This window comes from Nerophis ophidion, linkage group LG13, assembly GCF_033978795.1.
Source record: "Nerophis ophidion isolate RoL-2023_Sa linkage group LG13, RoL_Noph_v1.0, whole genome shotgun sequence".
Classification (NCBI taxonomy): Eukaryota; Metazoa; Chordata; class Actinopteri; order Syngnathiformes; family Syngnathidae; genus Nerophis; species Nerophis ophidion.
Window position 1 is genome coordinate 36441485 of NC_084623.1, and position 23955 is coordinate 36465439.

Consider the following 23955-nt stretch of genomic DNA (forward strand, 5'->3'; position numbering starts at 1 on the left):
ACAGGCTAATTGGGAACAGGTGGGTGCCATGATTGGGTATAAAAGCAGCTTCCATGAAATACTAAGTCATTCACAAAAAAGGATGGGGGGGAGGGTCACCACTTTGTCAATAAATACGTGAGTAAATTGTTTAAGTACAACATTTCTCAACCAGATATTGCAAGGGATTTAGGGATTTAACCATCTACGATCCGTAATATCATCAAAAGGTTCAAATAATCCGGAGAAATCCCTGCACGTAAGCGGCATGGCTGAAAACCATCATTGAATGCCAGTGACATTCGATCCCTCAGGTGGTACTAAATCAAAAAGCGACGTCAGTGTGTGAAGGATATCACCACATTGGCTCAGGAACACTTCAGAAAACCACTGTCAGTAACTACAGTTTGTCGTTAAACCTGTATGTGCAAGTTAAAACTCTACTATGCCAAGCCAAAGCCATTTATCAACAACACCCAGAAACGCCGCCAGCTTTGCTGGGCCCGAGCTCATCTGAGATGGACTGATGCAAAGTGGAAAAGTGTTCTGTGGTCTGACGAGTCCACATTTCAAATTGTTTTTGTAAACTGTGAACGTCCTCTGGAACACAGAGTAAAAACCATCTGGATTGTTATAGGCGCAAGGTTCAAAATCCAGCATCTGTGATGGTATGGGGGTGTATCAGTTCCCAAGTCATGGGTAATTTACACATCTGTGAAGTTACCATTAATGCTGAAAGGTACATACAGGTTTTGGAGCAACATATGTGTGTTGTTGTCAGGTGTGAATAAATGTTAAGTCCCACTTCTCTGTGAGCGCTCTGAGTGTCTAGAAAAGCACGATATAAATCTAAGTTATATGTTGCCAGCCAAGCAACGTTATCATGGACACCCCTGCTTATTTCAACAAGACAATGCCAAACCACGTGATACAACAGTGTGGCTTCATAGTAAAAGAGTGCAGGTATTAGACTGGTCTGCCTGTTGTTCAGACCTGTCTCTCATTGAAAATGTGTAGCGCATTTGAAGCCTAAAATACCACAACGGAGACCCCGGACTGTTGAACAACTTAAGCTGTACATCAAGCAAGAATGGGAAATAATTTCACCTGAAAAGCTTCAAAAGTTGGTCTCCTCGGTTCACAAACGTTTCCTGAGCGTTGTTAAAAGGCCATGTAACAGTGGCAAAATTTGCAAGTTAATGAATTTTTGCAACAAAAAAAATTAAGTTTCTCAGTTCGAACATTAAATATCTTGTCTTTGCAGTGTATTCAATTGAATATAAGTTGAAAAGGATGGATGGATGGGTGTGTTCTGTTTTTATTTACCAATTACACAACGTGCCAACTTCACTGGTTTTGTACATTAAATCTCATACATAAAGGATAAAACAGCTTTGGAATAACTTGTCTATTGTGGTGAGGGTTGATAACCATATTTTTTTTATCATTTCCACTTTCTCCACTTTATGTTGTGCCTTTGTGAATATGTTTAGTTTATGTCCAGTGTGTTTTGTCTGGTATGCTCACAGTGTCTTATCCAGCATGAAACAAATAATAAAATAACATTTTACATTTCAAGCATTGCCACATTGGCCCGTATGAAGAATATTGGTGCAAATGTCACAGTGACACTTTAAGGTTCACTTTTTACTGCTGATCTTCTCGCTCACTACGGTGAATATGTTCCTTCTATCATTTCATTGTTAACCCAGGAATTTATTAAATTGGTCGAGGGTGGACGCTCCCCTTTCCTCTCCCTTATCTCTCCTGCTTGCTTCTTTGTTTTGTCTTGTCTTAACTTTCTTGTTGCCTCTTTTTGCACTGCTCTCCAAATCTAAACATTGGAACTATTTAACTGGCCTCAACAAAATTGACAAGATCTTGGGTTTGGGGGAACCTGCTGTCGTGACGAAGCGGTTGTTGCTGGACACACGACGGACTATAGGGAGAAGAAGGAGTGCCGCGTGTCTGGCGACCCTTTTCTGTCGAGGACGTGAAGATATCCACCTATTCGGAATTATGACAACAGGACATCTGCTGATTGGAGTTAGCGTTGCTCTGGTTTGTCGACAAATTGGAAGTTGCTGGCAGTCTTCAAAGTACCCCAAAGCTGCCACAAATGATTGGAGGATGCGGGAAGAACTGTGGATTACATCTAACTGTCTACCCCGCAGTTTTTGAGGACCGGTCATAGACAATTTAACAGTGAAAAGCAAATTTTATTTTCACTCGCATACAAATCATTTTAACTTGGATTTTTTTCCCTGGCTTCGAGACACTCCCGATGATCACTGCAAGAAGACACAACAAACTCCCTTTTTTGTCTCTCATGGACACACACCTGTTGTTGTGAACAAATACATCAAGGCCGCGGAACAGAGACACACTATGGGTTTATATACACACACACCCACAAAAAAAATATACGCCACACATACACCTTCCTGTCCCCCAATCCAACGCCCTCGACGCAATCCCGTAGGGGTGATAAATGGATGGTCAGCGCCTGAGAGCTGCGACCTACCACCATGACCTTGAACTATACCTTCCCTCTGTTGCTAGATATCTCGAGATGTATGTTGTAAAATGCATATGTGCTTTGCTATGGAGGTTTTTTTCTTACTCCGAACTGGGCCCCCTTAGGAGCCCAGTCTGGAATGTATTTTTTTACTCATCCTTCCCCAGTGTTTACCTTTTTCCCATCTTTTACGGGGCGCCTTACGGCGACCCATCAGCGTTCTTGTTCTGTAACCCTGTACACTGTTTGTTTGTCTAATCTTGAACAGGTTTGTGCTGAAAACAAAGTTTTGTTGTACTTGTTGCAATGACAATAAAGACCTACCTACCCATCGTGTAACCCCGAGCTAGTGGCAGTGGGTTCAGTGTCTGGCTCAAAAGCACCTTGGCAGTAGTTAGGAAGTAAACTAGTGTAATTGTAGTTAAATGAATATCACTGATTGTAATTACTGTAGTTAAAGGCCTACTGAAATGAGATTTTCTTATTTAAACGGAGATAGCAGGTCCATTCTGTGTCATACTTGATCATTTCGCGATATTGCCATATTTTTGCTGAAAAGATTTAGTAGAGATCATCGTCGCTAATAGAAAAGCCTTGCCTGTACCAGAAGTAGAAGCTGATGTGCGCGTGATGTCACCGGTGTGAGATCTCCTCAGATTCTGACCGGGAAAGCGACAATTTCCCCATTAACTGGAGCGAAGATGAAAGATTCGTCGATGAGGATAGTGAGAATGAAGGACTAGAAGAAAAAAATAAATTAATAAAAAAAAGACAAGGGCAGTGTAGATTTAGATGTTATTAGACACATTTACTAGGTTAATTCTGGAAAATCCTTTATCTGATTATTGTGTTACTAGTGTTTAAGTGAGATTATAAAGTCATACCTGAAAGTCGGAGGGGTGTGATGACTGCCAGTGTCTCTGAGTGAAGCCATGGAGGAGTCAAGAAAGTCGCAGCTGCCTCTTTGACAGCTGCAGGAAGAACAACACAAGCTCCGCTCATGTCTACTGTAAGAGCAGACTTATTACCACAATTTTCCCACCGAAACCTGCCGGTAGACATGTGGTAGAGAAACATGTTCGCTTGACCGCTCTGTTCCATATTAAATCTTCACAACAAACAAAGAAACACAGGCTGTGTTTGTGTTGCTACAGCCGGCCGAAATACACCACTTTCCACCAAATGCATTCTTCTTTGTAGTATCCATTATTAAATTGAACAAAATTGCAAAAGATTCAGCAACACAGATGTCGAGAATACTGTGTAATTATGCGATTAAATCGGACGACTTTTAGCCATGAGTGGTGCTGGGATAAAATGTCCGCTACAACCAATAACGTCACAAACACGCGTCAACATACACGTCATCATACTGCGACGTTCTCAACAGGACACTTCGCGGGGAATTTAAAATTGCAATTTATTAAACTGAACCGGCCGTATTGGCATGTGTTGCAATGTTAATATTTCATCATTGATATATAAATTATCAGACTGCGTGCTCTGTAGTAGTGGGTTTCAGTAGGCCTTTAATTAGCCATGTTATGGAGCAATCTTATTAGTCTTTAAATAGCCACACGGACCTGACCTCCAACGGCACATAATCAACCAGAAAATGAATTATTGAAACAATATTTATTTTTCGTTGCATGGCAGAATGGCGTTGGTAAGATTAGCTTCTAAAAAATAACACAATTCATTACAAGGCCACCCCCAATTGGTGGATCGGTGTACTACAATAAAAAAAAAAAAATCCAGTACAAGGGTTTTCTAAAATAAACATGTAAATGTCGTTTCTTTACCTTCTTAAATTAAGCGTTATATTGCTATGCATGCAAAAATGTACAGTGTGCATCTTTATTACCACATAACAAAATGTACATCTCAGATTATAGCATATGAAGAAACTACAACAGCTGACAGGCTGGTCTTTTCATAATCATTCAAGTGTTTTCCAGTTGCATTTCAACACTTTTGTCTAAAAGAGAGACAAGACAAAGTCTGTTTCAGTTCAGCAACCCTTTCCTCTGAGTCAGAGATGCCCTGCAGGATGAGTCATCATCGGCCCAGAGCAGGGAGGTTTGTCACAGTAGAGGAAAGTGCAGGGATGCTGTATGGCATGTGCTGCAAACTAAGACTCTTTCATTCTTGTCTTTTGTATTCAAAATAACGGCGTCACCAACTGCTCACACACAGTATATTCCAGGAAAAACTACGGTAGACTCGCTGTATGATAGACCATTATGACTAATATAACATTTTGCATTGCTTCTCCGGTTGACTATTCCAGAAATACACATATTTGAGGTCTACTTAACACACAAATGATACCATTAAATCACTTTTCTGCGATAGTCAAAAATGTATAGGAATTTTACAAAAAGTTTTTATTCATACTAATACTTACGCCCTGTGATGAGATGGCGACTTGTCCAGGGTGTACTCCGCCTTCCACCCGATTGTAGCTGAGATAGGCTCCAGCGCCCCCCACGGTTCCAAAGGGAATATACGGTAGAAAATGGATGGATCGATTTATACTTACATTTGTCCCTTGTGCCAAATCTTATCTGGATCAGCTTCTTTTCAAAATACTATTTTTGGCAAATCACTATTATACCAAGCAATAAGCATTATTACTTTGTTTTAGCGTAAGTTTAAGATGTATTTGCGAAGTTCCTGATGTGTGAAAGTGGTTGTACTTTATTCATCATATGGCCACAATACATTATAGTGTGGACAAAAGTGTATATTACACAATTATTTTTCTTTAAATAAAAAATCTGGTTAAATAAAAAAAAATATTTGAATATTAATTCATGTTTACAATGTAAACATTTTTATGTATTTATGTCCATCCATCCATCCATCTTCTTCCGCTTATCCGAGGTCGGGTCGCGGGGGCAGCAGCCTAAGCAGGGAAGGCCAGACTTCCCTCTCCCCAGCCACTTTGTCTAGCTCTTCCCGGGGGATCACGAGGCGTTCCCAGGCCAGCCGGGAGACATAGTCTTCCCAACGTGTCCTGGGTCTTCCCCGTGGCCTCCTACCGGTTGGACGTGCCCTAAACACCTCCCTAGGGAGGCGTTCGGGTGGCATCCTGACCAGATGCCCAAGCCAGCTCATCTGGCTCCTCTCGATGTATTTATGTATATTTCTAATATTAGATTTCGATTTTTTTATTAATTGTATTTGTTTTTTCTGACTAACTTATTACACATCTATATTTATTTATATTTAAAACTCTTAAAATTTTACTACAAATACATCCATATGTTCTTTAGAATGTATTACTTTAAATCTTTTTTTAAGCATTACATATTAGATTTTTACTTTTGCTATTATTCTACTAATGATATTAGGTTTTTTTACTAATTAATTGTTTATATTTATCAATGATGAATTGAACTACAACAACTTTTTGGTAGAGATCGCGCGTGAATGCCGAAAAGCAGAATACTAACAGTTAGCATGCTAGTCAGATCTGGGATCTGTCACTTGTCAATAGGAAATGTATTTCAGAGGGCGGGGCTTTGTAAAAAAAAATCATTGTATGTGATTGGATAAACCACTTGTCCGTTATCTTGACTGACGCGCTACTTCAACCACTCACATCAAAATCGACCCGTGACGCTGATGAGAGCGGTGCTGGGAAATCCACAACAGAACAGCCGACATATTGGATAATGACATAGCGAAAAATTTCTCTGTCCATCTTTTAAAGAATTAGTATTCGATAAAACAGTTGCAATAGCAGAATCGATGTCAGCACACGACTCCTCACTGTGTGCCGCCATTGTTGTTTGAATCAAACAGCCGCTTCTACCCTACGTCACATCTATGTCCTGGGCAAGACGTTGAAGTGCATCCGGCAGTGGAGGCTCCTCTAAGGGGTCTTGGGGCACTAGGAGGTTAACTCCTTTACTACTGTTACCCCAGGTGGCCCTTGGCAAAGGCCTAGTACCTGACTGCCCCCTAGCCAGGGATACGGTGAAGACCTCAACGGCGGAGCAGGCGGAAGACGGTAGATGTATAAACCACCACAACGGCTGTGATGACGGTAGAAGGCACCCCCACATCCATGTGTGCCCAGTTATGTGGAAATAACAACCCAAGACCTCAACGGTGGAACAGGAGGAGGATGATTGCTAACCCTATGGAGCGTCACAACGGCTGGGATGACGGATGAAGGCTGCAGCAGGAAAGGAGTCCCAGTCGTCTTGGACTCCATGCCACTGGACCCTGACCCGGATCTGTCAAGGATCGTGTGGTGACTGTCTGTACATCAGTCTCTCCTCGTTAAACAAAGTCACGGACAGGCATCCTCCATAAAGGAATACCCCCCTACCAGGAGGATCGTCATACTCGCTTCCAGTGACCGCCAAATGATGACGTCCCATCTATGAAATGCTGCCCGCCGATCCTGAGTGGTTCATTATTTTTTGCTATGTTGAAGGAGTTTGCATTGCCCTCGATCCCAGATCCATGTTTGGAGCTCAGGGGACTACAGAGATCTGGCGAGAGTCAGGTTAGTGTGAAATACCTAAATATTTGACCCTAAGGTGCCAAAAAAAATAAAAAATTCTGGAAAAACTTGCACGCTAATGTTAGGAAGCTAGGAATTGACTAACATTTATACTTGCCAACCTTGAGTCCTCCGAATTCGGGAGATGGGTGGGGGTGTGTATATTTCCAAGTATTTCTTATATATATACATATACCATATTTCCTTGAATTGCTGCAGGGCATATAGTATGCACCTGCCTTGAATTACTGCAGGGTCAAACTCGCTTTGCAAATTAATTAGCGCATGCTTAGTATTACCGCCTGGTCAAACTTGTAACGTCAAGAGTGACACTTCCCCTGTCATCATTTTCAAAATGGAGGAGGCTGATTTCAATACCGGTAATTTTAAATCGCATAAAGGGAAGAAGATTAAGAGCTATTCAGTAGGATTTAAGGTCCAAGCTTAGATCACACTCAAATTTTTACTGCATGCCTTTGGTAAGCGCAGGAGTCAGAAGAGGTTTTAAATTAATCAGCGCCCCGGCGGCAGTTCAAGGAAATACGGTAATATGGACATGAATGAGTATATCCGTTCAGCCACCGTGTTCAATGGAGAAGTCTGATCTACAAAGTTTGCAGGCAGCAGACCCCTTATCTTCGAGCTGGATGAACTGAAATTATTTTTACCAATAATTTTGGAACTTGCAAGCGTACTTCTTCTTACTCGTCGTCGCCATGTCTCTGCTTCGTTCTTCTGCTTCGTCTCTGTTATGTTTTTGGACATTACTACTTGCCGTAGTTTTGAAGCAATGCATGATGGGAATCCGTATGTTGTGTGTCAGTGTATTAATGCATACTTGCCAACTTGGAGACATCCGAATTGAGGAGATTGGGAGGACCGGGTTGGGGGGGCGGGTTTTGGTGGTAGCGGTGGTGTATATTGTAGCGTCCCAGAAACATTAGGGCTTCAAGGACTGGTGCGGATGTTCTCCCGAAATGTGTTTGTTATTCTTGTTTGGTGTGGGGTCACAGTGTGGCGCATATTTGAAATATTGTTAAAGTTGTTTATTGGGCCACCCTCAATGTGACCTGTATGGCTGTTGATCAAGTATGTCTTGCAGTTACTTATGTGTGTCTGTAGAAGCCGCGTGCAACACGTGACTCTGCTGGCACGCTTTGTATGGAGGAAAAGCGGACACGGCGACAGGTTGTAGAGGACGCTAAAGGCAGTGGCATAACGGCACGACCTCAATATTGTTGCCTGGGTGAAAATCTGGAGAATGATTGCCCCAGGAGGTTTTTGGGAGGGGCCCTACTAAGCACTACTTAATGGGTTATAGATAAACCTATGGATAACGGAGACATATATAATACTAGGGCTGGGCGATATTGGCTCTTATTAATATCTCAGTATTTTTATGCCGTATCGCGATAAACATCTCGATATTTTGCCTTAGCCTTGAGTAAACACCTGATGCATATAATCACACCAGTATGATGATTCTGTGTGTCTACATTAAAACATTCTTTGTCATACTGCATTAACATATGCTAATTTTAAACTTTCATGCAGAGGGAAATCACTAAGTCAATTGACCAAAACTGTATTTATTAAATACTCTTCATTCTCTCGCGGGTGACTTTCTAAATGAAAGAACAAATAGTAGTGCTGCTAGCTTTTGTAGCAACACTTCCGCTGCATACTTTGCATATTGCTGTTGTCTGCTGAATATCTTCCCGCTTGAAGACAAACCACCGCCAGATGATGGACCCCATGCTGTTTTTTTGGGGGCATTAATTGTTTTTCCTCCATTTGTAATCAGTTTTGCACCTTCTCTCTCTTGTAATGTCACTCGCACCGCTCCGCTTGCACCACCTGCCTCAGCTAACGTTAGCCATGCTGCTACCTCTCTGCTCGGCGAAGGCGTATGACGCTACACGCGCGACAGTATGCGATGTATGAAAAAGAAGGTGGGCTTGTTATACGTCTCTGTGAGAGAGACGAGAAGGAGCGAGAAACGCCTGTAGTCTAATGCCCGCAGCTAAAAGCAACTGCGTGAGAACGTATACTCGAATATTACGATATAGTAATTTTCTATATCGCACAGAGGCAAACCCGCGATTTATCGTTTATATCGATATATCGCCCAGCCCTATATAATACCGTATTTCCTTGAATTGCCGCAGGGCATATAGTATGCGCCTGCCTTGAATTAATGCCGGGTCAAACTCGCTTCTCAAAATAATTTGCGTATGCTTAGTATTACCGCCTGGTCAAACTCGTGACGTCACGAGTGACATTTCCCCTGTCATCATTTTCAAAATGGAGGAGTAATTTCAAATCGCATGAAGGGAAGAAGATTAAGAGCTATTCAGTAGGATTTAAAGTCCAAGCTTACATCACACTCAAATTTTTACTGCATACCTTTGTAAGTGCCGGAGTGAGAAGAGGTTTTAAAATAATTAGCGCATGCTTACTTTTACCGCATGCCTTTGGTAAGCGCAGGAGTGAGAAGAGGTTTTCAATTAATTAGCGCCCCGGAGGCAATTCAAGGAAATATGGTAGTCTCCTTTTGAGGTGAGAGAGGACGCTAAAGGCAGTGCCTTTAAGGCACGCCCCCAATATTGTTGTCCGGGTGGAAATCGGGAGAAATTCGGGAGAATGGTTGCCCCGGGAGATTTTCGGGAGGGGCACTGAAACTCGGGAGTCTCCCAAGACTATCGGGAGGGTTGGCAATAGGGCTGTGGATCTTTGGGTGTCCCAAGATTCAATTCAATATCGATTCTTGGGGTCACTATTCGATAATATATCGATTTTTTCGATTCGATTCTCGATTCAAAAACGATATTTTTCCAATTCAAAACGATTCTGTATTCAATCAATACTTGGATTTCAGCAAGATCCACCCCAGTCTGCTGACATGCAAGCAGAGTAGTAGATTTTTGTAAAAAAAAAAGCTTTTTATAATTTTAAAGGACAATGATTTATCAACTGATTGCAATAATGTAAATTTGTTTTAAGTATTAAACAAACCAAAAATATGACTTCTTTTATCTTTGTGAAAATATTGGACAGTGTGTTGTCAAGCTTATGAGATGCGATGCAAGTGTAAGCCACTGTGACACTATTGTTTTTATTTTATTTTAATAAATGTCTAATGATAATGTCAATGAGGGATTTTTAATCACTGCTATGCTGAAATTATAACTAATATTGATACTGTTGTTGATAATATTCATTTTTGTTTCACTACTTTTGGTTTGTTCTGTGTAGTGTTTGTGTCTTCTCTCAATTGCTCTCTTTATTGCAGTTCTGAGTGTTGCTGGGTCAGGTTAGGTTTTGAAATTGGATTGCATTGTTATGGTATTGCTGTGTAGTGGTTTGTTGGATTGATAAAAATTAAAAATAAATAAAAATAAATCAATTTTTTAAAAATGAGAATCGTTTCTGAATCGCACAATGTATTCGAATCGATTTTTCCCCACACCCCTAGCTGGCCGGTATGCTATTTTTTTTATCAAGAAGCAATTTGACTTTAAATTGGGACTATCGGGAGGGTTGGCAATAGGGCTGTGGATCTTTGGGAGTCCCACAATTCGATTCAATATCGATTTTTGGGGTCACGATTCGATAATATATCGATTTTTTTCGTTGATTCTCGATTCAAATACGATATTTTTCCGATTCAAAATGATTCTGTATTCATTCAATACTTGGATTTCGGCAGGATCTACCCCAGTCTGCTGAAATGCAAGCAGAGTAGTAGATTTTTGTAAAAAAAGCTATTATAATGTTAAAGGACAATGTTTTATCAACTGATTGCAATGATGTAAATTTGTTTTTACTATTAAATAAACAAAAAATATGACTTATTTTATCTTTGTGAAAATATTGGACACAGTGTTGTCAAGCTTATGAGATGCGATGCAAGTGTAAGGCACAGTGACACTATTGTTCTTTTTTTTTTTACAAATGTCTAATGATAATGTCAATGAGGGATTTTTAATCACTGCTATGCTGAAATTATAACTAATATTGATACTGTTGTTGATAATATTCATTTTTGTTTCACTACTTTTGGTTTGCTCTGTGTCGTGTTTGTGTCTTCTCTCAATTGCTCTGTTTATTGCAGTTCTGAGTGTTGCTGGGTCAGGTTCGGTTTTGGAATTGGATTGCATTGTTATGGTATTGCTGTGTAGTGGTTTGTTGGATTGATAAAAAAATAAAAAATAAATAAAAATAAATCGATTTAAAAAAAATGAGAATCGCTTCTGAATCGCACAACGTATTCGAATCGATTTTTTTCCCACACCCCTAGCTGGCAAGTATGCTAACATTATCAAGAAGCAATTTGACTTTAAATTGATTGACAGATGTGGAACTAGTAACACTTTACAATGGAGAATGAGTGTGAAAAAGCGGAAATGTGGATACCAATATTACACTTTTTCACCATTCAAAGAGGGTGTCCGTAGCTTTGTTCTGGTTTTGTTTTTACAAAATGGCCGCCGCGTCCTTTGGTTTGTGTACGTGATATCAATAGCGGCCTATTAAGTTATTCAGCAGTGTTTATGGTAACCACTGGCCCAATTGTACATACTTTACAAAATATCTGACCACGTCCGGCCGTTTTTCATCCCGAGTCCTCCCCGTTGATCTCCGACGGAATCTTCTGAGCCATCTCCTCCGGTCCCTCCCCGGTGCCGCTGTCCGACTCCTCCTCCTCGATGGCCAGGCGCGTGTCCGCGGACGAGCACAGGGAGCTGACGCTACTCTGCTCCGTGCACAGCGCGCATGCCAGCGGAGAGGGAAGCGCGCTCTCGTGACGCAGGTGGGAGACGTGGTTCACGTGGAAGGGCGGGGCCAAACGCGGCGGTCTGGTCGCCGTCGTCGTGACGTCATCGTCCGCGGGGCAGGCCAGACTGTGCTTCTTAGGGAGCTCTCCCCACTCGCGCTGCTGCTCCTCGTGGACGAGGCGGGTGAAGATGTTGGTCCTCCGCCGCTCCTTCCGCTTGGAGTGGAAGTAGCCCAGCATGATGCCGCACAGGAACACTCCGTAAAAGGAGATGACAATGAGAACGTACAGGTACGCCTTCCCGCCGCCGCTCTGCGACACCTGCGCACTCAGCTGGGTGGAGTTGTTCAGGTGCTCCATCTTGTCAGAGCGGCCTGAAGGGGAAACACAAACACACGTTGTTTATTCACCAAAAACAGCACCATCTTCTGGGTTCGGCGGGTAGCGTGTATTTCCGACTGAAAACGTTGATATCGACCCAGTAGCAAGTAGACACGACCAGTATCGCTGACATTAATGCCAATACTTTTGACTTCAGTGGTGTCCAAAGTGCGGCCCGTGGCCCGTTTTTGGCATGGAGCTACTATTTTTTATTGGCGCTCAGCATTTTATGAAAATTAGAATAATTTATTAATAAGATAAATTAGATAAAACACTAACAACTTGTTGCTTTATCTCACATAACCATACTTGCCAACCTTGAGACCTCCGATTTTGGGGAGTGGGGGGGCGTGGTTAGGGGCGGGTTATGGTTTTGGGGCGTGGTTAAGAGTCAAAAATCATATATATATATACTATATATATATTAAATATATATGTATATATATATATATATATATATATATATATAAAAGATACTTGACTTTCAGTGAATTCTAGCTAAATAACTCTAAATTAAGTCTTTGTCACAAAAATATGTTCCCCTACTGTCCAAATAACTCTAAATTAAGTATTTGTTACATAAAATATGTTGCCCTAGTGTCCAAATAACTCTAAATTCAGTCGTTGTTACTTAAAATATGTTCCCCTAGTTATTTTTTACTTAAAATATGTTCCCCTCGTGTCCAAATAACTCTAAATTCTGTCTTTGTTACTTAAAATGTATTCCCCTAGTGTCCAAATAACTCTAAATTCAGTCTTTGTTACTTAAAATATATTCCCCTAGTGTCCAAATAACTCTAAATTCAGTCTTTGTTACTTAAAATAACTCTAAATTAAGTCTTTGTTACTTAAAATATGTTACCCTAGTTATGTGTTACTAAAATATGTTCCCTTATTGTCCAAATAACTCTAAATTAAGTCCTTGTTACTTAAAATATGTTCCCCTTGTTATTTGTTGCTTAGAATATGTTCCTAGTTTTTTGTTACTTAAAATATGTTCCCCTACTGTCCAAGTAACTCTAAATTAAGTCTTTGTTACAAAAATATTTTTCCCTACTGTCCAAATAACTCTAAATTAAGTATTTGTTACATAAAATATGTTCCCATAGTGTCCAAATAAGTCTAAATTAAGTCTTTGTTACTTAAAATATGTTCCCCTAGTGTCCAAATAACTCTAAATTAAGTCTTTGTTACAAAAATATTTTTCCCTACTGTCCAAATAACTCTAAATTAAGTATTTGTTACATAAAATATGTGCCCCTAGTGTCCAAATGAGTCTAAATTAAGTCTTTCTTACTTAAAATATGTTCCCATAGTGTCCAAATAAGTCTAAATTAAGTCTTTGTTACTTTAAATATGTTCCCCTAGTGTCCAAATAACTAAATTAAGTCTTTGTTACAAAAATATTTTTCCCTACTGTCCAAATAACTCTAAATTAAGTATTTGTTACATAAAATATGTGCCCCTAGTGTCCAAATAAGTCTAAATTAAGTCTTTGTTACTTAAAATATGTTGCCCTAGTGTCCAAATAACTCTAAATTAAGTCTTTGTTACTTAAAATATGTTCCCCTAGTGTCCAAATAACTCTAAATTAAGTCGTTGTTACTTAAAATATGTTACCCTAGTTATTTGTTACTAAAATATGTTCCCCTGTTGTCCAAATAACTCTAAATTAAGTCCTTGTTACTTAAAATATGTTCCCCTAGTTATTTGTTACTTAAAATATGTTCCTAGTTTTTTGTTACTTAAAATATGTTCTCCTACTGTCCAAATAACTCTAAATTAAGTCTTTGTTACAAAAAATATGTTTCCCTATTGTACAAATAACTCTAAATTAAGTATTTGTTACATAAAATATGTTCCCCTAGTGTCCAAATAACTCTAAATTAAGTCTTTGTTACTTAAAATATGTTCCCCTAGTTATTTTTTTACTTAAAATATGTTCCCCTCGTGTCCAAATAACTCTAAATTCAGTCTTTGTTACTTAAAATATGTACCTCTAGTGTCCAAATAACTCTAATTTAAGTCTTTGTTACTTAAAATATGTTCCCCTAGTTATTTGTTACTAAAATATGTTCCCCTAGTGTCCAAATAACTCTAAATTAAGTCCTTGTTACTTAAAATATGTTCCCCTAGTTATTTGTTACTTAAAATATGTTCGTAGTTTTTTGTCACTTAAAATATGTTCCCCTACTGTCCAAATAACTCTAAATTAAGTATTTGTTACATAAAATATGTTTCCCTAGTGTCCAAATAACTCTAAATTAAGTCTTTGTTACTTAAAATATGTTCCTCTAGTGTCCAAATAACTCTAAATTAAGTCTTTGTTACTTAAAATATGTTACCCTAGTTATTTGTTACTAAAATATGCTCCCCTATTGTCCAAATAACTCTAAATTAAGTCCTTGTTACTTAAAATATGTTCCCCTAGTTATTTGTTACTTAAAATATGTTCCTAGTTTTTTGTTACTTAAAATATGTTCCCCTACTGTCCAAATAACTCTAAATTAAGTCTTTGTTACAAAAAATGTTTCCCTACTGTCCAAATAACTCTAAATTAAGTATTTGTTACATGAAATATGTTCCCCTAGTGTCCAAATAACTCTAAATTAAGTCTTTATCACTTAAAATATGTTCCCCTAGTTATTTGTTACTTAAAATATGTTCCCCTTGTGTCCAAATAACTCTAAATTCAGTCTTTGTTACTTAAAATATATTCCCCTATTGTCCAAATAACTCTAAATTCAGTCTTTGTTACTTAAAATATATACCTCTAGTGTCCAAATAACTCTAATTTAAGTCTTTGTTACTTAAAATATGTTACCCTAGTTATTTGTTACTAAAATATGTTCCCCTAGTGTCCAAATAACTAAATTAAGTCCTTGTTACTTAAAATATGTTCCCCTAGTTATTTGTTACTTAGAATATGTTCCCCTAGTTTTTTGTTACTTAAAATATGTTCCCCTGGTTATTTGTTTCTTAAAATATGTTCCCCTACTGTCCAAATAACTCTAAATTAAGTCTTTGTTACAAAAATATTTTTCCCTACTGTCCAAATAACTCTAAATTAAGTATTTGTTACATAAAATATGTGCCCCTAGTGTCCAAATAAGTCTAAATTAAGTCTTTGTTACTTAAAATATGTTCCCCTAGTGTCCAAATAACTCTAAATTAAGTCTTTGTTACTTAAAATATGTTCCCCTAGTGTCCAAATAACTCTAAATTAAGTCGTTGTTACTTAAAATATGTTACCCTAGTTATTTGTTACTAAAATATGTTCCCCTGTTGTCCAAATAACTCTAAATTAAGTCCTTGTTACTTAAAATATGTTCCCCTAGCTATTTGTTACTTAAAATATGTTCCTAGTTTTTTGTTACTTAAAATATGTTCTCCTACTGTCCAAATAACTCTAAATTAAGTCTTTGTTACAAAAAATGTTTCCCTACTGTACAAATAACTCTAAATTAAGTATTTGTTACATAAAATATGTTCCCCTAGTGTCCAAATAACTCTAAATTAAGTCTTTGTTACTTAAAATATGTTCCCCTAGTTATTTTTTTACTTAAAATGTTCCCCTCGTGTCCAAATAACTCTAAATTCAGTCTTTTTTACTTAAAATATGTACCTCTAGTGTCCAAATAACTCTAATTTAAGTCTTTGTTACTTAAAATATGTTCCCCTAGTTATTTGTTACTAAAATATGTTCCCCTAGTGTCCAAATAACTCTAAATTAAGTCCTTGTTACTTAAAATATGTTCCCCTAGTTATTTGTTACTTAAAATATGTCCCTAGTTTTTTGTCACTTAAAATATGTTCCCCTACTGTCCAAATAACTCTAAATTAAGTCTTTGTTACAAAAATATGTTTCCCTACTGTCCAAATAACTCTAAATTAAGTATTTGTTACATAAAATATGTTTCCCTAGTGTCCAAATAACTCTAAATTAAGTCTTTGTTACTTAAAATATGTTCCTCTAGTGTCCAAATAACTCTAAATTAAGTCTTTGTTACTTAAAATATGTTACCCTAGTTATTTGTTACTAAAATATGTTCCCCTATTGTCCAAATAACTCTAAATTAAGTCCTTGTTACTTAAAATATGTTCCCCTAGTTATTTGTTACTTAAAATATGTTCCTAGTTTTTTGTTACATAAAATATGTTCCCCTACTGTCCAAATAACTCTAAATTAAGTCTTTGTTACAAAAAATGTTTCCCTACTGTCCAAATAACTCTAAATTAAGTATTTGTTACATGAAATATGTTCCCCTAGTGTCCAAATAACTCTAAATTAAGTATTTATCACTTAAAATATGTTCCCCTAGTTATTTGTTACTTAAAATATGTTCCCCTTGTGTCCAAATAACTCTAAATTCAGTCTTTGTTACTTAAAATATATTCCCCTATTGTCCAAATAACTCTAAATTCAGTCTTTGTTACTTAAAATATATACCTCTAGTGTCCAAATAACTTTAATTTAAGTCTTTGTTACTTAAAATATGTTACCCTAGTTATTTGTTACTAAAATATGTTCCCCTAGTGTCCAAATAACTAAATTAAGTCCTTGTTACTTAAAATATGTTCCCCTAGTTATTTGTTACTTAGAATATGTTCCCCTAGTTTTTTGTTACTTAAAATATGTTCCCCTGGTTATTTGTTTCTTAAAATATGTTCCCCTACTGTCCAAATAACTCTAAATTAAGTCTTTGTTACAAAAAATATGTTCCCCTGCTGTCCAAATAACTCTAAATTATTTGTTACATAAAATATGTTCCCTTAGTGTCCAAATAACTCTAAATTAAGTCTTTGTTACTTAAAATATGTTCCCCTAGTTATGTTACTTAAAAAATGTTCCCCTCGTGTCCAAATAACTCTAAATTCAGTCTTTGTTACTTAAAATATGTTCCCCTAGTCCCCAAATAACTCTAATTTAAATCTTTGTTACTTAAAATATGTTCCCCTAGTTAATTGTTACTAAAATATGTTCCCCTAGTGTCCAAATAACTCTAAATTAAGTCCTTGTTACTTAAAATATGTTCCTAGTTATTTGTTACTTAAAATATGTTCCCCTAGTTTTTTGTTACTTAAAATATGTTCCCCTAATTATTTGTTACTTAAAATATGTTCCCCTACTGTCCAAATAACTCTAAATTAAGTCCTTGTTACTTAAAATATGTTCCTAGTTATTTGTTACTTAAAATATGTTCCCCTAGTTTTTTGTTACTTAAAATATGTTCCCCTACTGTCCAAATAACTCTAAATTAAGTCCTTGTTACTTAAAATATGTTCCTAGTTTTTTGTTACTTAAAATATGTTCTCCTACTGTCCAAATAACTCTAAATTAAGTCTTTGTTACAAAAAATATGTTTCCCTACTGTACAAATAACTCTAAATTAAGTATTTGTTACATAAAATATGTTCCCCTAGTGTCCAAATAACTCTAAATTAAGTCTTTGTTACTTAAAATATGTTCCCTTAGTTATTTTTTTTACTTAAAATATGTTCCCCTCGTGTCCAAATAACTCTAAATTCAGTCTTTGTTACTTAAAATATGTACCTCTAGTGTCCAAATAACTCTAATTTAAGTCTTTGTTACTTAAAATATGTTCCCCTAGTTATTTGTTACTAAAATATGTTCCCCTAGTGTCCAAATAACTCTAAATTAAGTCCTTGTTACTTAAAATATGTTCCCCTAGTTATTTGTTACTTAAAATATGTTCCTAGTTTTTTGTCACTTAAAATATGTTCCCCTACTTTCCAAATAACTCTAAATTAAGTCTTTGTTACAAAAATATGTTTCCCTACTGTCCAAATAACTCAAAATTAAGTATTTGTTACATAGAATATGTTTCCCTAGTGTCCAAATAACTCTAAATTAAGTCTTTGTTACTTAAAATATGTTCCTCTAGTGTCCAAATAACTCTAAATTAAGTCTTTGTTACTTAAAATATGTTACCCTAGTTATTTGTTACTAAAATATGTTCCCCTATTGTCCAAATAACTCTAAATTAAGTCCTTGTTACTTAAAATATGTTCCCCTAGTTATTTGTTACTTAAAATATGTTCCTAGTTTTTTGTTACTTAAAATATGTTCCCCTACTGTCCAAATAACTCTAAATTAAGTCTTTGTTACAAAAAATGTTTCCCTACTGTCCAAATAACTCTAAATTAAGTATTTGTTACATGAAATATGTTCCCCTAGTGTCCAAATAACTCTAAATTAAGTCTTTATCACTTAAAATATTTTCCCCTAGTTATTTGTTACTTAAAATATGTTCCCCTTGTGTCCAAATAACTCTAAATTCAGTCTTTGTTACTTAAAATATATTCCCCTATTGTCCAAATAACTCTAAATTCAGTCTTTGTTACTTAAAATATATACCTCTAGTGTCCAAATAACTCTAATTTAAGTATTTGTTACTTAAAATATGTTACCCTAGTTATTTGTTACTAAAATATGTTCCCCTAGTGTCCAAATAACTAAATTAAGTCCTTGTTACTTAAAATATGTTCCCCTAGTTATTTGTTACTTAGAATATGTTCCCCTAGTTTTTTGTTACTTAAAATATGTTCCCCTGGTTATTTGTTTCTTAAAATATGTTCCCCTACTGTCCAAATAACTCTAAATTAAGTCTTTGTTACAAAAAATATGTTCCCCTGCTGTCCAAATAACTCTAAATTATTTGTTACATAAAATATGTTCCCTTAGTGTCCAAATAACTCTAAATTAAGTCTTTGTTACTTAAAATATGTTCCCCTAGTTATGTTACTTAAAATATGTTCCCCTACTGTCCAAATAACTCTAAATTAAGTCTTTGTTACAAAAAATATGTTCCCCTGCTGTCCAAATAACTCTAAATTATTTGTTACATAAAATATGTTCCCCTAGTCTCCAAATAACTCTAAATTAAATCTTTGTTACTTAAAATATGTTCCCCTAGTTATTTGTTACTAAAATATGTTCCCCTAGTGTCCAAATAACTCTAAATTAAGTTCTTGTTACTTAAAATATGTTCCTAGTTATTTGTTACTTAAAATATGTTCCCCTAATTATTTGTTACTTAAAATATGTTCCCCTAATTATTTGTTACTTAAAATATGTTCCCCTACTGTCCAAATAACTTTGAATTAAGTCTCTGTTACGAAAATGTTCCCCTTCTGTCCAAATAACTCTAAATTAAGTATTTGTTACATAAAATATGTTCCCCTAGTGTCCAAATAACTCTAAATTAAGTCTTTGTTACTTAAAATATGTTCCCCATACTAAAGTGTTACCGATATTCTTTTTTTAAATAGCTTAGCGCAGTGGTTAATGTATTTTACCCAATTACCACCTCAGAAAAAAATTGGCCCTCCCTGTACCAGCATAATAAATAGTAATAATAATAATATAAATTATGTAATATAAATTACATGAGATAAATTGTTATAATGGGGACGGCATAGTGCAGTTGGGAGAGTGGCCAGCAACCTGAGGGTTGTGAACAATTACTATTCAACCGGCGATGGATGGGGCTCGTACATCAAAATATGCTTCAATTTGGGGACATCGTGGCGCGGTTGGAGGAGTGGCTGTGCCAGCAATTTCAGGGTTCCTGGTTCGATCCCCACCTTCTACCAACCTCGTCACGTCCGTTGAGTCCTTGAGCAAGACACTTCACCCTTGCTCCTGATGGGTCGTGGTTAGGGGCTTGCATGGCAGCTCTCGCCATCAGTGTGTGAATGTGTAAATAGTGTCAAAGCGCTTTAAGTACCCCTGTACAAGTATAACCCATTTACCATTTATAAAGGTTAAAAAGATAATTAATTTTATTTAATTTTTTGATTTATTAAAAAATAGATAGTTCAGTGAAAATGGTTAAAGGTTACAAGGTAAAAAAAAAAGTGTAATACATATTTGTTTTATTTACAATATAGTATTTGTGGAGAAGTGTTTTCATCCGATTATTTTCCAGTCCTTGAAGGAGATGTGATACCTGGTTTGGAAAGACAGGAGACCAGCGTGATGCTCGAATTCAGGTCTTTTATATCTGGTAGATTTTAAACTCATAGTTTAAAAGGTAGAGCCCTGTGACCCAAATGAATAAAATTAGCTCTAGATTGAAACTATTTAGTACGTGAGTACACACTTGAAAGAACCCAAAGCCCGCTCAAATAATTTGTGAGTAAACAAGGGCTGCAGTAGCATAGTAGGCCAAATTATTCATCAAACACAAGGCAGATGTCTTATATAAAAAGTATATTTAATATTTTGGCCACTTTAACGTTACACACAGTTTGAACTGTGGCACTGTGTTTGAATATTAAATCAGGGTGATTCTTTACCGTACCACTAGAGGAGGGCGGCGTACCACTATACCACATACAGTTTTAGAATCACTGGTTTAGCAAAAACTGATGTACATTGCATTGTTTTTAGCATATTTAATGTACAAAATGGATCAAAGTGGCCCCTGACTCACTTTCATTTTCAGTACGTGGCAATTGGTGGAAAAAAGTTTGGAAAGTTCTAGATCAGTAATTTTCAAACCGTGGTACGCGGCTTTCATTTAGTGGTACGCCAAAATCACTTGATTAAAGTACATTGTTTTATTTTCCTATGTTCAACACTTTGCTACTGTTCAAACTGTGTGTGATGTTACAGTGGCAACAATATTAAATATACTTGTTAAATAAAATATCTGCATTGTTTTAATAAATACTTTGGCCTACCACCATACTTGCCAACCCTCCCAGATTTTCCGGGAGTCTCCTGAAATTCAGCGCCTCTCCCGAAAACCTCCCGGGAAGAATTTTCTCTCGAAAATCTCCCAAAATTCAGGCAGAGCCCCCTCCAGCTCCATGCGGACCTGAGTGTGGACAGCCTGTTTTCACGTCCTCTTTCCCACAATATAGGCAGCGTGTCCGCCCAATGTCGTTAGAACTGTAAAATGATCGAGGGCGAGTTCTTGGTTTCTTATGTGGGTTTATTGTTAGGCAGTTTCATTAACGTCCTCCCAGCGCGGTAACAACACACAACAACAGCAGTCACATTTTTGTCTGCCGTAAACAGCAATGTTGTGACACACTTAAACAGGACAATACTGCCATCTACTGTACATGCATATGGTTAGAAAAATAGTGACAGAGAATAGAACAAGGATGGACAGTTCAACCCTTAACTCAACAATGAGTAGATGAGTGTTATGTGTGTGAATATGTGTAAATAAATGAACACTGAAATCCAAGTATTTCTTTTATATATATATATATATATATATATATATATATATATATATATATATATATATATATACATAGCTAGAATTCCCTGAAAGTCAAGTATTTCTTATTATATATATATACACACACACACACACATATATATATATATATATATATATATATATATATATATATATATATATATATATATATATATATATATATATATATATATATATGAAATACTTGACTTGGTGAATTGTAGCTGTAAATATACTCCTCCCTCTTAACCATACACCCCACCACACCCCCCACCTCCCGAAATCGGAGGTCTCAAGGTTGGCAAGTATGCTTACCACGCTACTGTATTTTACTGTTGGTCATTATGGTACTTGGTGAGCCAAAGGTTATCTGAAGTGGTACTTGGTGAAAAAAGTTTGAGAACCACTGCTCTAGACAATGAAATAATTTGGTGATTTTTTAGAAACAATTGTTTGTCATGGTTATAACTGTTTTAAGTTTGTGTACATGAGATACATGTATAAATATGACAATGCAAAAATATGAACACCACAGAAAACTCACACTTATTCATGAAATTAAACACGACTGACGCATATCGAGATTATCACATCAGTATGGTCCGGATGCTGTAGTGATACCACCTTTGGTATCGACATTTGGATCATTCTGTCCAGCCCCCGAGAACACAGGTGTCAGACTCGTGTCCCGGGCGCAAGGTATGACCCGCCACATTATTTTATGTGGCCCTGGACTTGATATACATGCGTCTTTTATTACTAAATGTATTCAACCTTACATTTTTAAAGACAAAAATAAATGATACTTTTTCTAATATCTAATATTACTCCCCAAAACTTGAACAAATACATAAATAAGTACTTCAATACTTATGACTCGTGCAAGTTATCCTTCAAATTGTGCACTTTAATAATTATTTTGACTGTAAAAAAAAAAAAAAAAGGTTGCCAAGTCCCCAACATTTTACCCTAATTAAAACAAACGACGGCGTGGCGCAGTGGAAGAGTGGCCGTGCGCAACCCGAGGGTCGCTGGTTCAAATCCCACCTAGAACCAGCCTCGTCACGTCCGTTGTGTCCTGAGCAAGACACTTCACCCTTGCTCCTGATGGGTGCTGGTTAGTGCCTTGCATGGCAGCTCCCTCCATCAGTGTGTGAATGTGTGTGTGAATGGGTAAATGTGGAAGTAGTGTCAAAGCGCTTTGAGTACCTTGAAGGTAGAAAAGCGCTATACAAGTACAACCCATTTTATCATTTTATTTTAAATGTATCACAACCGTAGATTTTACAGTAAAAACAGTGGTTCTGTTTTTCCATTCATATGCTGTAAAAAACACAAACTTTTTTTACTGGAAAATGTACAGATTTTTTATTTACTGTGAACCTAAGAAATATATATAAATAATAAATAATTGTGTATATATTTATGCATTATTCATTCAGTCATAATTAAATGAAAACGAGAATAATGGTTAAAGGTTTTTAATTATACTGTCCCAAAAAAATTAACAAGGAAAAAAAGAGTAATTTTACAAAATGTGAATACATTACAGTACTGAATATAAAAGTCAAAATAGCCATCCTCAATTCTCTTTATCTTTAAAGTGTTGCTAAATCGGAAGCCTAAGCATAATTTTTTTTGGAGGCCTTAACTCTGTTATAAAATGTTTTTTAATTTATGTGAAACCATTTTCATACTTCTTAAATCAACCTTGAATTTCATTTGATGCATGTTTTCTACTAAAAGCAATTCATGGGAAGTTTTAAATGTGCAACATTTCCCGAGACTCAAAACTGTACAATGTCCTTACATGACCAGCACTAACGCAGTGCCCCAAAGTGAACATTTTCGGGAAATTTTGCCAATTTATTCTTATCAGTGACAGAGCAGTAAGAACATTGTAATATGAATTACAATTTAAAAATGAATCTCCTATGAAGTACCCGGTCATTTATTAATTGACATTTTACACGTGCTTCTTCACACAAAGTTGGGCAGCATCTTTAGGAAAAGTATAATAATAAAACTGCCAATTTCATACATAAGTGATTTTATCTATACGTGTATTATTAAAACCCACTTTAAGTGAGAGCTGATATAATTTATCGTAATGCATCAAAATTGGCAAAGTCAGCCCATTTCCTTCTTATTAGAACATTTGACTTCCTATTCCTGCATAAAGCACTGTATTAGAAAGCAAAAAGTTCACTTACCAAACTGAGGAGACAAATCTCATGAGCCTTGATTGACCAGCATGTAAGTTCCTCATGCAGCTCTACTGGACTTTAACAGAGCTGCACTCAGGATTTCAATATTTATACACAGACACACAACCCCCAACTTTTAGTCACGTGGTCACGACAACACCCATGCCCTGAAGGGACGTGAACAGCTCCACACATTTTATCCATCCATATACTCTTAACCTATCTTGAAAACCCCAATAAGGCAGAAAGATTCATGCTTGATTGCATCACTAACCAAAAATATACACTGTACTTATTTTATTGATAGATATATTTCCCATCGTGCACATCAG

The 23955-nt window shown here is 36.6% G+C and overlaps 1 protein-coding gene across 2 annotated transcripts; it reads right to left on the bottom strand.

The window, feature by feature from the left end:
* Positions 1 to 2944: 2944 nt before the first annotated feature.
* On the bottom strand, positions 2945 to 23817 carry kcne4 (potassium voltage-gated channel, Isk-related family, member 4). 2 transcript variants are annotated; one of them, XR_009809285.1, is made up of 4 exons: positions 23630 to 23817; positions 11599 to 12167; positions 3382 to 3468; positions 2945 to 3236 (listed from the first exon to the last, which is right to left on the bottom strand). XR_009809285.1 is itself a non-coding variant. In XM_061918859.1 (2 exons), the coding sequence occupies exon 2, from the start codon at positions 12151 to 12153 to the stop codon at positions 11632 to 11634; it is 522 nt and encodes a 173-aa protein (XP_061774843.1). In that variant the 5' UTR covers positions 12154 to 12167; positions 23630 to 23817; the 3' UTR covers positions 4341 to 11631. The 2 variants fall into 2 exon arrangements, 1 of the variants encoding a protein (XP_061774843.1); XM_061918859.1 differs by lacking the exons at positions 2945 to 3236; positions 3382 to 3468 and having other exon boundaries at positions 4341 to 12167.
* Positions 23818 to 23955: the final 138 nt, after the last annotated feature.

Excerpts from the sequence above, each read along its gene's own strand:
- kcne4 (XM_061918859.1), bottom strand. The coding sequence starts at position 12,153 with ATGGAGCACCTGAACAACTCCACCCAGCTGAGTGCGCAGGTGTCGCAG.